The sequence below is a fragment of the Rhinopithecus roxellana genome, chromosome 15, assembly GCF_007565055.1.
Source record: "Rhinopithecus roxellana isolate Shanxi Qingling chromosome 15, ASM756505v1, whole genome shotgun sequence".
Classification (NCBI taxonomy): Eukaryota; Metazoa; Chordata; class Mammalia; order Primates; family Cercopithecidae; genus Rhinopithecus; species Rhinopithecus roxellana.
Window position 1 is genome coordinate 22,434,321 of NC_044563.1, and position 14,746 is coordinate 22,449,066.

Genomic DNA, 14,746 nt, shown 5'->3' on the forward strand with positions numbered 1-14,746 from the left:
AGATCGGAGACTCAAATAAAGGCATCAGCCTCTTCTCTGAGTGTTCACTCCAGGGTTCAAGCTCCTTTGAATCTGTTGTACATAGACATCATGGCTGATGTCAAGCAAAAGACCACGTTATTCAGTCAGCTCTGGAATGAGCACTGAGATGAGACTTTCATTATATACTATTTTCAAATGTGGAGTTCTCTCTCATTTTTACGTCTGCTGTCAACAGTGAGAAAATCACAGCAGATAAATTGCTTTTAAAAGCACCTAAAAACTCACCATTTTCCTCAGTGGGAAAAAAAATCATTCAAGTTCACATTACAGGTTTTGTAGGAATACAGCTACATTTCACTAAAATGGGGGAGTTATCTGTGTCTTTAAAATATTTTGTGATACTTTCAGTATTGCTGAAAATGTCATGATTTGGCTGGATCAGCTCATGCTACTGGGAGATCATCAGCTCAGGAAAACATACTTTTCTACATTTTTGTGCTTCATGACCCTCTATTGCAGAGTGAAGATAATTTAATAGTTTGTTATCTTTAGAATTCATTAAATGACAGATTGTGATCATGCATTTTAAATAAAGGAGAGGGAAAATGTGTACTATTTCTGCCACTATTTGCTAATCACATTATTTTCAAAATTAATATAGCCATTGAATTCATGAGAGGGCAACACAATTCTGTTGGAAATCATCACCGCCCTTGATGTGAGCTTATTTTCTTCAAACCTGATTGTAAACAGATGAGTTCTAGTGGCTTATAGGATAGCAGATAGTGTTTGGAGATGAGCATAAGTTTCTTATTTGGTGTATTAGTTCATTTTCACACTGCTGTAAAGATACTACCTGAGACTGGGAAGTTTGTAAAGGAAAGAGGTTTAATTGACTCATGGTTCACATGGCTGGTGAGGCCTCAGGAAACTTAACAATCATGGTGGAAGGTAAAGGGGAAACAAACACCTTCTTCATACGGCAGCAGGAGAGCGAGTACATGGGGAAGTGCCACACTTTCAAACCATTAGCTCTCAATTGGCCGGGTGTGGTGGCTCATACCTGTAATCCCAGCACTTTGGGAGGCCGAGGCGGGCGGATCACAAAGTCTGGAGTTTGAGACCAGCCTGGCCAACATGGTGAAACCCTGTCTCTACTAAAAATACAAAAAAATTAGCCAGACGTGGTGGCACATGTCTGTAGTCCCAGTTACTCAGGAAGATGAGGCAGAAGAATTGTTTGAACCTGGGAGGCGGAGGTTCCAGTGTGCCAAGATCACACCACTGGATTCCACCTGGGTGACAGAGTGAGATTCCATCTCAAAAATAAATAAATAAAAAAAACCATGAGCTCTCTTGAGAATTCACTCAACACCAAGAGAACAGCATGGGGGAAACCACCCCCATGATTCAATGTCCTCCCACCAGGTCCCTCCCTTGACACGTGGGAATTACAATTTGACATGAGATTTCGCTTGGGACAGAGTGCCAAACCATATCATCTGGGTTTGAATTTCAAATTCTTTGTAACCCCAAGACAAGAATGCTGCCTCTCTGACTGTGGTAACAACAGCTTCCTAGGCTTTTCCAGTGGTTAGTTTAATACAAAGTGTGTAACAGAAAATCTAACACAAATCTGTAGTTACTTGATGTTCACTTGTCCCAGTGAGTACGAAGTTCAAGGAAAAATAAGAAGATGCACTAAACAATTTTTTTTTTTTTTTTTTTTTTTTTTTTTTTGCTTAATAGAAATTCCTCGAACATACCAGGAGTATGAGAGCAGTCTTACCTTGAAAATGTTCCTGTTTCAGTTTGTAAATTTTTACTCATCCTGCTTCTACGTAGCTTTCTTTAAAGGGAAGTTCGTAGGCTATCCTGGAAAATACACATATTTATTTGACGAGTGGAGAAGTGAAGAGGTAAGAATTTCCTTGTGAGGTGAGGTGAGGTGTGTAGCTTCAATACCTCAGTATTAACCACTTTCTGTGTGCCAAGCACTGATTCATATCTAAAAAATTACAAAAGATATCTAGACACCGACTGTGTATCCATAGAGAGTATTGCTCACAGATGAATCCTGTCATTTGATAAACTTCTCAGTTTATTTTTGAGCAAGAATTTACATTTTGCCTATAGTTTGGCAGTAGAATATGAGACATAAAATGACATAAAGTCTTTATTCCTAAAAATTTCCTGCAAAGGAAGACTAATTACTTTCTGTGGAAATGGTTCCACTGTAGGTAGTAGAGTTAGAACAGATCCATGGTTTCCAAATTTTGGAGAATGGAAGATATAACAACTCCCAACCCTAACCCAGATATAAAGACTCAGAATTTTCTAAGAATGAGACCCAGGAATCTGTGTTTTTTAACACAGTTCACAGATGAATCTAATGCAGCTAGCCTGGCACTGGTCTGTGATCAGGTTTGGAACTATTGGACTAAATATATCTTACCCCTTCTAACCAAAACCTTGAGATTCTAATCTTATGGTTTAGGGTTTCCTTTAGGTGTTGCAAATTTCCATCTTTTTGATCATTCAATTCTGTTTTCTCCCATCTTGCTTCTGACTAGTGTGATCCTGGAGGCTGTCTTATAGAATTGACAACGCAATTGACCATTATAATGACCGGGAAACAGATTTTTGGAAACATTAAAGAAGCCATTTATCCGTATGTATGACTTACAGGCTTTTTATTTGATTTAAGTAACCTCTTTATTTGATTTAAGAGATTTCCTCTGGAACAAGGTAGAATTTTTTGATTATCAAGATGCCTTTGTTAGAAAATGTTTAAGCCAAAAGAAAGCTTTATTTTTAATCAACAGTGAAGGTTGCATTAAGGTAATATAAACTCTTATTTTTATTTATTTATTCATTTTGGTTCGATGGCTGGCAAGGTTTTAAAAATTTATTTCACAAATAATAATTATCTATATTTATGAGGTACAATATAATGTTTTGAATACAATCTTTTAAATATGCATTTTTGTTACTTTTCTCTCCTGTGAAGATTTCACTGGGACATCTAAATGCTATATCCTCTGCAGTTTATTCTACACGCTGTGTATTATTTCTGAATATTACTAAAAAGTGAACTTTGTAAAAATATCCACGTGTCATGCAATCTAGGCATAAAAATAGATTGTAAATGAAATGATGGAGACTTTCAGGTCAATACATGAAAGACTGCTCTCTGATCAAAACACAGCAATAATGAATACATTATAAAAAGAGAAAACTAAACTGACAATTTATCTCAAATAGTGGATGGACATTGTCATGGATAAAAAGAGAAAGAATTATAAAATCATAAGTCTACGATCCTGCACGGCTCCTAGTTAGGAAGTGACTGTGTCGGGGTTTGGTATGCAATATAAAGTGGAGTAAAAGTGCTCCACTTAATACAGAGGCTCATCCAGTTTAACTGCACTTGAAGCCAGAGACTGGGTTTATTCTCACTCATGAAAGAAGATTGCAAACACCATCCCTGCACCTTCCCACCTCCAATATATACACAATTTCATAGTGCCACTTAGGGATCTATTTCAAGTACTAACAAAAGAAGAGCACAGACTTATCCTCACAAATGGTAATAAATGTGAGCCTAACCTTCTAGTTTCATGCTTAGATATACCACATCGATAAGGGAAATAGCCAAACCTTTCCTTTTTTTTTTTTTTTTTTGAGACAGAGTCACACTGTGTCGCTCACACTAGAGTGCAATGGTGCAATCTCAGCTCACTGCAACCTCCACCTCCCGGGTTCAAGCAATTTTCCTGCCTCAGCCTCCTGAGTAGCTGGGATTACAGGCACATGCCACCACACCCAGCTAAGTTTTTGTAATTTTAGTATAGACAGGATTTCACCATGTTGACCAGGCTGGTCTGGAACTCCTGGCCTCAGGTGATCCGCCCGCCTCAGCCTCCCAAAGTGCTGGGATTACAGACGTGAGCCACCGTGCCTGGCCCCCAAACTTTTATTTTAAGTTCTAGCTCTAGATTGAGAACCTGGAGGACTGAATGGAGGCAATACCTATACCAAACAGAAGATGTGGGATACATATGCACAGAGAGGGAGAGAGACAAAAGACAGGGGAGGTAAAAGAATTTAAAAAAAAATTTTTTTTTTTAAAAAAAGCAAATTAACAACAAAAAACTCCCAGCCTTCCTAATAACCAGAATTTCAAAATATGATAATATTTAATGCTGCAAAGGCTGTGAACAAAATTAATTATTAGAAAGCGAACTTACTCCAGCTGATATTTCTAACTAGAATATTCTGGCAAAGCCCTTAAAAATGATGTTGATAATACTAACAACATAAGGGAAGGTGATACTGTCATTAAAACAGATAAGGAAATAAATAAAGATGGACAGAAATGAAATAAGAATAAGTAAATATGAAATGGAAGCAATTGCACGTAAGTGAAAAATTATACTTTAAATAATGAGTACAATAGATGGGAAAATTCCAGAGTACAATTCCAGCCTGGACATATTTGAAGAATATATTAGTGAATTGGAAAATAATAGTGAGAAATACCTACCTTATACAGTGTAACAAATATATGACATTTAATAAAAATAAAATAAGGGTATGTTATATTAAGAGGCTTCCACATTAATCTACTAGTAGTTCCAGAAAAAGGTAATTGAGTGAATGGTGAAGGAAAAAATATTTGAATAGGTAATTGCTGAACGTTTTTCAAAAATGAGGAAAAACACAAGTTTCAGAAATGGAAACAAATTCTAAGTATGAATCAAGATACTAGAATTCAATTCAAGACAAAATCAGTTCACACCCAGATTCATTATTGTGAAACTACAGAACACCAAAGATAAACAGACAATCTTTAAAAATCTTAGATGAAAAATATTAACTTTATTCAAATGAATGTCATCTATACTATCATCAGCTTCTCATCAATAGCATTAGATGCCAAAAGATGGTATTTTCAAGGTTCTCAGTGAAAGTAATGTTCCCTTTTCATTTCTAGAACCAGGTTAACTATTATTTACAGTGCTGGTAAAATAGACATTTTTAGACATGAAAAGACTAGGAGAGTTTGCATGTATAGATTGTCATGGAAAGAACTACTGATTTTCTTGAGCAAAAGGAGATCACAAAGTGAAAGTACAGGATGCAAGAAACATTGGTTAGCACAGAATTTATTAGCTCCAAACAAATGAAATAATTTTGTAGAATCTAAAATCCTATAGAATTTGTGTAGGGAGAACTATAAAATATTAATTAAAGAAATTTTAAAACTATATAAATGGTGAGAAATATCATGTTGGTGGTCAGTTATCCCCAAATTGATATATCAATTTATTGTTGCTATAATCAAAATATCAGCAGAATTTTTATAGCTATAGACAAATGGATTCTAAAATTTATATGGAAGGCCCATGAACTAAAATAACCCAAAGAAGTATGATAAAAGAAGAATAAAGCTGTAGGAAATACCCTACTCAATTTGAAGGCTTACTAAAAACTATATTAATCAAGACAAGGTAGGATTGGTGATGGGATAGTTATTTAAACCAGTGGAATGGAGTAGAGATTGTAGAAACAGCTATTGCAGAAATTTGTGCTCTAGCCAAACAGGACCATTTAATTTAAGACAGGTGCAAAAACAATTCATTGATGAAAGAGTAGGCTTTTTTGTAAGTGGTGTTGGAACAATTGGACATCCCATATGCAAAATAATAAAAAGCTATGTGAAACTTACAACTCATTTATAAATGAACTCAAAATGGATTAAAAACTAGACAAAACTAGTTTTTAAAAAAGCAAGGAAGTGATTATTATAAAATTTAAGATAATGGCTATGGACATGGGGATTGAAGAATTTATAAATGGAATGAAGCACATGAAAGAGCTTCCGAAATTTCTAGCCATGTTCTTTTTCTCTTTCTTGAACTGGGTGATCTCTTTTCCACTGTGACTTCAGTTACAGTATGCTCATCTGTTTGATAGTGTCTCAGAAATCACAGGTGCTTTTTCCTCTTTACATCATTCATTTTTCCTCTTTGTGTTTTAGCTTGAGTATAAGCAATATATAAATGTTCCTCTTAATCCACATTTGCTATAGTACTTCATACTGTCTTACTAATTTTTGTCAACTGGGGGTTATAAATGATATCTCATTTTAGTATAATTTTTTCTGATTAACAACACGAATAAGCATTTTTGGCCATTTTGTTTCCTTTTCGATTAAATGCTTGTTCGTGTTGTTTAACCATTTTCCTACTTGTCAATCTTTTTTTCAATTTATTTCTATGAATACTTTTAAACTTCTGGTTACTGGTTTTTGTTTATTTGCTTCTTTTTTGGTTATATATGTTGAAAACATTTTATTCTAAGATAACTGTCATCTTTTTATTTTTTAATAGTATGTTTAGGTCACAGTGTCACAACCACAGAATTATTGATATAATTCTTAGTTGTGGGGTACGGGTTATCCTTTGCATTGTAAGATGTTTAACAGCATCTTTGGACTCTATCCACTAGATGCCAGTAACCCATCCCTCTCCAGCTGGGACAACCAAAATATCCCCAGAGAGTGCAATTGTGTCACTGTGGGCAAAATTACTCCCAGTTGGAAACCATTGCTTTAGATGCACAAAATTACATAACTTTAATATGGTAGAATTTATCAATCTTTTATTTTGTGGGTTAGCATTTTTAAACAGTTGTTTAAGAAATATTTTCCTACCCGGGATTATAAGACATTTTCATTATTATTTCCTATATCTGTTAAAGTTATGCCAAAAGTAAGGTTCTAGGCAAAATACTGGATATGCAGATGTACTGATAAAAAGTTATATGGAAATACACAGACATACACAAAGATGTTCTCATATTCTTACTTCTAAATTTTTTATACATTTTAACATTATTGTTTTTCACTTTCAAATTCTAAATATATATGGACAGGATTTTTACGTTTGATATGAGATACAAGTCTATTTTGTACATATATGTGTATATATATCTATAAACTATATATTGTATAAACCCTTATATTACCATTTATTGAAAAGTTCCTTTTTCCTGTGCTCCATCATCTACAATACTATTCATCTACATACAATATTATCTACAATACTTTTTATGCCATATAAACACTGTCCACATGCCATATAAACACTATCTACATGCAATATAAATACTATCTACAATTATACCAAGTGCAAGGCTATTTCAAGTTTTCCATTCTATCCCAAGATTTGTTTATCCCTGTACCAGTACAACAATCTCTCTCTTTTTTTAACTGTTAAGTTCAGAGGTACATGTGCAGGTTCGTTACACAAGTAACTTGTGTTATGGGGGTTTGTTGTATAGACTATTTTATCATCCAGGTATTAAATCTAATACCCAATAGTTATTCTTCCTGATCCTCTCCCTCTTCCCATACTCCACCTTCTGATAGGCCCCAGTGTGTGCTGTTCCCCTCCATGTGTCCATGTGTTTTCATCATTTGTCTCTCACTTATAAGTGAGAGCATGTGGTATTTGGTTTTCTTTTCTTGCATTAGTTTGCTAAGGATAATGGCCTCCATCTCCATCCATGTTCCTGCCAAGAACATGATCTTTTCTTGTTCTTTTCTGTGGATGCCTAGCATTCCATGGTGTATGTGTACCACATTTTCTTTATCTACTCTACCACTGATGGACATTTAGGTTGATTCTATGTCTTTGCTATTGTGAATACAGTACTACAATCTCTTAATTAATACAGTTTTCTAAGTCTTGATATCTAGTAGGGCAACATTTATCAGCTTATTTTTTATCTGTAGAACTGTCTTGGCTATTCTTGGCCTTTTATCAATCTATATAAATTTTATAAACATCTTGTCAGATTTTACATGGAAAAATAATTTGGCTTTTTCATTGAAATTATATTTTAATTGTTTCAATATAAACAGTTGAATTTTTAAAAATAATACCAAGCCTCCTTACTCGTGAACACTTAAAATGGACTTTAATGAATTCTAATAAATATTTTAAACTTCTACATATAAGTCTTATAAATCTTTTGTCACATCAATTTCTAGGTAGTTTTTATTTGCTATTGTAAATGATATCTTTTTAAAAGTATATATGTTTTCTACTTGTGTGTTGTGGGTATACAGGAATGAAATATATTAATAAATCCTAATATTATTTCTAATTATTTTGTCTGACTTCACTTGGGTTTTCTATTCAATCACATCACTGTTAATAATCACAGATTGCTCCTTTATTTCCAATGATTTTGCCTTTCTTATTTTATTTTATGGCTAAGATCTCCAGTAATCTTGAATGTGATCATGCAAATTCTTATTTTGTTCTTGATTCTAAAGTGAATGCTTCAGACTTTTCCCTATTATGAATGATGTTTGCAGCCTGGTGCATTGGCTCATGCCTGTAATCCCAACACTTTGGGAGGTTGAGGAGGGAGGATTGCTTGAGCCCAGGAGTTCAAGACCAGCCTGGGCAACAAAATGAGACCCCATCATACAGAATAAAATTTAAAAATTAGCCAGGCATGAAGGCACATGCCTTTAGTCCCAGCTATTTGAGAGGTGGAGGCAGGAGAAAAGGTCAAGGCTGCAGTGAGCTGTGGTTGCACCACTGCACTGCAGCCTGAGTGGCAGAGTGAGACCCTGTCTCAAAAAAGAAAGAAAGAAGACAGACATAGAGGAAGATAAAAGGAGAGAGAGAAAGAGAGAGTGAGAAGAAGAAGGGGAAGGAAGGAAGAAGGAAGGAAGGAAGAAGGAAGGAAGGAAGGAGGAAGGAAGGAAGAGGAAGGAGGAAGGAACAGGGAAGGAAGGAAAAAGGAAAGGGAAGAAGAAAGAAAAGAAAGAGAAAGAAAAGAAAGAAAAAGAAAAAAGAAGAAAGAAAAAAGAAGAAAGAAAGAAAGAAAGAAAGAAGAAGAAGAAAGAAAGAAGAAGAAAGAAAGAGAAAGAAGAAGGAGAAGAAAGAAGAAAGAAAGAAAAAAAGGAAAGAAGAAAGAAGAAAGAGAAAAGAGAAAGAAGAAAAGAAAGCAAGGAAGGAAAAAGAAAGAAAGAAAAGGAAAGAAAGAAAGAAAGAAAGGAAAGAAAGAAAGAAAGAAAAGAAAGAAAGAAAGAAAGAAAGAAAGAAAGAAGAGAAGAGAGAGAAAGCGAGAAAGAAAGAAAGGAGAAGGGGGAAGGAAGGAAGAAAGGAAGGAATCCGTCCTTCCTTTCCTTCCATGGAAGGAAGGAAGGAAGGAAGGAAGGAAGGAAGGAAAGAAAGGAAGGAAGGAAGGAAAGAAGGAAGGAAAAGTTTGCCCTAGAATTTTAGTAGATATTTCTGATAAGATTGAAATAATTTTTTTTCTGTTTCTACTTTTCTTTCCTAAGTAGGTTTTAATAGGTCCTTAAAATACATCAAATGCTTTTTTCTGCATCAATTGAGATGATTTTATGTTTTTCACCTCAAACCAGTCAATATATTTATTGATTTGTTAATTTAATTTTCTTTTTTAAAAGTCTCTTTTTTAAAAGAGTAATACATTCTCATGATATATCATCTTTTTATATAGCATGGAATATAGTTGGTTAAAATTTTGTTTAATGTTATTGCATTTATTTTCACATTATTTAAGTCATTTCCTATTATAATCAATTTCATATTTGTTTGAATTTTCTTCTGAGCATCATGACAGCATCAGGATTAGTAAGTGGTTTTTAGTGGTAACCCTCTCCTCCACTTATTCCTTAGCCAAGCTGTCTCTGAGTAAATATATTTCTCTGAACAGAGTAAAGATTGTCTTATTTTCTCGATCACCCTAATAAAGAACTCTTGACTTCGGCATGTATCATGAAAAGAACACTAGATTTTGATTTGCGCTTTGGCTGGAGTCATTTCCCTTTGCTCTGTGATCTTAAGTTTTTCAGTCTCTAATTTCTGCTAGTTTCCAGATCTAACACTCTGATTCTCTGATCGTTTTCTTGTTAGTTATATTTCATATATTAACTTTTATCATTTCCAACAGCTTGGCTTTGAATTGGTGGAGACGCCGAAAAGCTCGGACAAACTCTGAGAAGCTGTATAGTCGATGGGAGCAGGATCATGACCTTGAAAGTTTTGGACCCCTTGGGCTTTTCTATGAGTACTTAGAAACAGGTAATTTGTAACCACTGTTCTGAAACATAGAGTCGGCAAGAATGAGTGGTTTTTTAGCTCCTGATATTTCTTTCTGCCTTGCACGTGGTAGGTGTTCAATAAATCACTGGCTGATTGGCAAAAACGATAAGTGGAGGGATATAAAGAAAACTTGTTCCCTATTTCCCTGTTCCATCAAACAGACTGCAGAATAAAGTTTAGTTTCAAAACACCAATCTCAGAGACATAATTCCTGTTAATTGAATGTTAATATTGTTGAACCAAATCAAGTAAGAGTCATTTTTTAACACCCATCTCAAATTCGCTTTGATGGCTATTTCTCCATTTGTTTGCCTCAGTGACAGCTCAAAGACAAAATAAGTTGCTTGGAAAAATTTCCAGACTTTGACTTGCAATTAGTGTATGTCCTTTCTGTGAGGCTAAAAGTAAGGCTAAAAGTGATTATGTAAGGGAAATACAAGCTGAACACAAGAAACATCCAAAACATTGCAAGGTTTGAATAGAGAAGAGACTCTTGAGGAGCAACTTTCAGAGAGATTTTTCTGGGAACTGCTTATATGGTCTGCTCAGAGTGTTTTATCTCAAGCAACTTTCTCTGTTTCTCTCATAGAATTAAGGAAACTGTTTGTTTGTTTGTTTGTTTGTTTGTTTGTTTGAGACAGAGTCTTGCTCTGTCACCCAGGCTGGAGTGCAGCAGCCCGATCTCGGCTCACTGCAGCCTATGCCTCCTGGGTTCAAGCGATTCTCCTGCTTCAGGAGATGGTCTCAATCTCCTGACTTCATGATTCGCCCACCTTGGCCTACCAAAATGCTGGAATTACAGATGTAAGCCCCAGTGCCCTGCCAAGAAAATAATTTTCTTGCCTTTCAAGGCCCGTAAAACCATGGTAGAATACATGAGGTGATCCAAAATTCTTCATGCTTCTCCAGTGCAATATATTTATGTGACACATGGATTGAAATATAAATTTAGGACAAATAGAATCTATTTTATACAACTCTTTGTAAACTCAGATAATCTTTGCTTTATAAGGTGATAAGGCTATAATTTTTAATTAATTGTGTAAGTTTCAAATGAGTTTGCACATATCTGCATCAGAGATTATTACTGAAATTAAAAAGTTGAAACAAAGGTTTCTTAAGATTGTTTACCACTTATTAAGACATAATTAATTTATTCTGAAAACTTTATATATTATCTCTGATTTTGAAACAATTTTTCAGAGTATTCATTGTTCTACACATTTTATTGTTGTGGATTCTGAAATTTGCATGGTTTAATAAGTTTTTTATGGACCACAAAGATTTTAGGTAAAGATATTAGATGTGAACCTAGAAAGTTCATGTTGCTTCTACATAATACTTCGTCTTCATTTTCTATCTCATAGGTTAGGTAGAGAAAGCAGGAAAAAAAGGAAGTGAATATGTACTTTTTTCACTTGGTAACAAGACCGATTCAGTCAGATGAGAGAAGCTAAATTCCAGAAACATTTAAAAAGTATTTAAAAGTGGAGGAATAATGAAATTTTTTTTTTTATTTTCTCCTTTAATGGAAAGCCATTTCCATTAAATGGCTTTTTATTTTTTTTCTTCAATCATTTGGGAAGCTTGGGCTGTTAGTTGTATGGGTTCTTTTACCCCAAACATTGTTGTAAGCAAAAGAATAAAAGTGTGGGGATAAGCCAACTTACACAGGTGTGGTCGTCTGTTGAGTCTTAATGAGGACAGAGAATAAAACTTATTTAGAAAGATGTCATGATAGTAAGGAGAATCAAGACCTTAACAAATTTCTTATTCTAGAAAATGTATATTTCCTTTTCCAGCACACACACACACACACACACACACACACACACACCCAGCTGGCTGCTGGGAATATACAAATGAATCAGTCATTATGCCTGATCTCAAAAAGTAGATTGAATCTAAGATGGCAGAATAGGAACAGCTCCAGGCTACAGCTACCAGCATGAGCGAAGCAGAAGACAGGTGATTTCTGCATTTCCAACTGAGGTACAGGGTTCATCTCACTGGGGCATGTCAGACAGTGTGTGCAGGACAATGGGAGCAGCCCACCGAGCGAGAGCTGAAGCAGGGCGAGACATCACCTCACTTGGGAAGTGCAAGGGGTAAGGGAATTCTCTTTCCTAGCCAAGGGAAACCGTGACACACAACACCTGGAAAATTGGGTCACTCCCACTCTAATACTGTGCTTTTCCAAGGGTCTTAGCAAACGGCACACTAGGAGATTATAACCTGTGCCTGGCTCAGAGAGTCCCATGCCCACTGAGCCTCCCTCATTGCTAGCACAGCAGTCTGAGATCTAATTGCAAGGTGGCAGCGAGGCTAGGGGAGGGGTGCCTGCCATTGCTGAGGCTTGAGTAGGTAAACAAAGTGGCCAGGAAGCTCGAACTGGGTGTAGCCTACCACAGCTCAAGGAGGCCTACCTGCCACTGTATACTCCACCTCTGGGGACAAGGCATAGCCAAACAAAAGGCAGCAGAAACCTCTGCAGATTTAAATGACCCTGTCTGACAGCTTTGAAGAGAGTAGTGGTTCTCCCAGCATGGAGTTTGAGATCTGAGAACAGACAGACTGCCTCCTCAGTTGGGTCCCTGACCCCTGAGTAGTCTAACTTGGAGGCATCCCCGAGTAGGGGCAGACCTCACATGGCTGGGCGCCCCTCTGAGACGAAGCTTCCAGAGGAACGGTCAGGAAGCAACATTTGCTGTTCAGCAATATTCACTCTTCTGCAACCTTCACTACTGATACCCAGGCAAACAAGGTCTGGAATGGACCTCCAGCAAACTCCAACAGATCTTCAGCTGAGGGTACTGACTGTTAGAAGGAAAATTAACAAACAGAAAGGACATCCATACCAAAACCCCATCTGTATGTCACGATCATCAAAGACCAAAGGTAGATAAAACCACAAAGATGGGAAAAAAACAGCAGAAAAGCTGAAAATACTAAAAATCAGAATGCCCCCCCGCCCCACCTCCAAAGGAACGCAGCTGCTCGCCAGCAATGAAACAAAGCTGGTTGGAGAATGACTTTGGCAAGTTGAGAGAAGAAGGCTTCAGACGATCAAACTTCTCCCAGCTAAAGGAGGAAGTTCAAACCCATCACAAAGAAGCTAAAAACTTTGAAAAAAGATTAGATGAATGGCTAACTAGAATAACCAACGTAGAAAAGTCCTTAAATGATATGATGGAGCTGAAAACCATGGCATGAGAACTATGTGATGAATGCACAAGCTTCAGTAACCAATTGGATCAATGGGAAGAAAGGGTATCAGTGATGGAAGATCAAATGAATGAAATGAAGTGAGAAGAGAAGTTTAGAGAAAAAAGAGTAATGAACAAAGCCTCCAAGAAATATGGGACTATGTGAAAAGGCCAAATCTACATCTGATTGGTGTACCTGAAAGTGATGGGGAGAATGGAACCAAGTTGGAAAACACTCCGCAGGGTACTATCCAGGAGAACTTCCCCAACCTAGCAAGGCAGGCCAACATTCAAATTCAGGAAATATAAAGAATGCCACAAAGGTGCTCCTCGAGATGAGCAACTCCAAAACACATAATTGTCAGATTCACCAAAGTTGAAATGAAGGAAAAAATGTTAAGGGCAGCCGGAGAGAAAGATCAGGTTACCCACAAAGGGAAACCCATCAGACTAACAGTGGATCTCTCAGCAGAAACTCTACAAGCCAGAAGAGAGTGGGGGCCAATATTCAACGTTCTTAAAGAAAAGAATTTTCAACCCAGAAATTCATATCCAGCCAAACTGTTTCATAAGTGAATAAATAAAATCCTTTACAGACAAGCAAATGCTGAGAGGCCTGCCCTACAAGACCTCCTGAAGGAAGCACTAAGCATGGAAGGGAACAACTGGTACCAGCCACTGCAAAAACATGCCAAATTGTTAAGACCATCGATGCTAGGAAGAAACTGCATCAACTAACAAGCAAAATAACCAGCTAACATCATAATGACAAGATCAAATTCAACAATATTAACCTTAAATGTAAATGGGCTAAATGCTCCAATTAAAAGACACAGACAGGTAAATTGGATAAAGAGTAAAGACCCATCAGTGCGCTGTATTCAGGAGAACCATCTCACATGCAGAGACACACATATGCTCAAAATAAAGGGATGGAGGAAGATCTACCAAGCAAATGGAAAACAAAAGAAAAGGCAGAGGTTGCAATCCTAGTCTCTGATAAAACAGACTTTAAACCAACAAAGATCAAAAGAGACAAAGAAAGCCATTATATAATGATAAAGGGATCAATTCAACAAGAAGAGCTAACTATCCTAAATATATATGCACCCAATATAGGAGCACCCAGATTCATAAAGCAAGTCCTTAGAGATTTAGAAAGAAACTTAGACTCCCACACATTAATATTGGGAGACTTTAACACCCCACTGTCAACATTAGACGGAGCAACAAGACAGAAAGTTAACAAGGATATCCAGGAATTGAACTCAACTCTGCACCAAGTGGACCTAATAGACATCTACAGAACTCTCCTCCCCAAATCAACAGAATATACATTCCTCTCAGCACCACATCGCACTTATTCCAAAATTGACCACATGGTTGGAAGTAAAGCAATCCTCA

The 14,746-nt window shown here is 36.4% G+C and overlaps 1 protein-coding gene across 2 annotated transcripts in view; it reads left to right on the top strand.

Annotated features, from left to right (window-relative positions):
* ANO5 (anoctamin 5) overlaps positions 1–14,746 on the top strand; it is a 104,479-nt gene that overhangs the window by 75,425 nt on the left and 14,308 nt on the right. For both annotated transcript variants that reach the window (XM_030917150.1, XM_030917151.1), the window contains exons 16-18: positions 1,732–1,901; positions 2,556–2,653; positions 9,985–10,115. In XM_030917150.1, the coding sequence (XP_030773010.1) occupies positions 1,732–1,901; positions 2,556–2,653; positions 9,985–10,115 (399 nt within the window). The remainder of the gene's footprint in view (positions 1–1,731; positions 1,902–2,555; positions 2,654–9,984; positions 10,116–14,746) is intronic.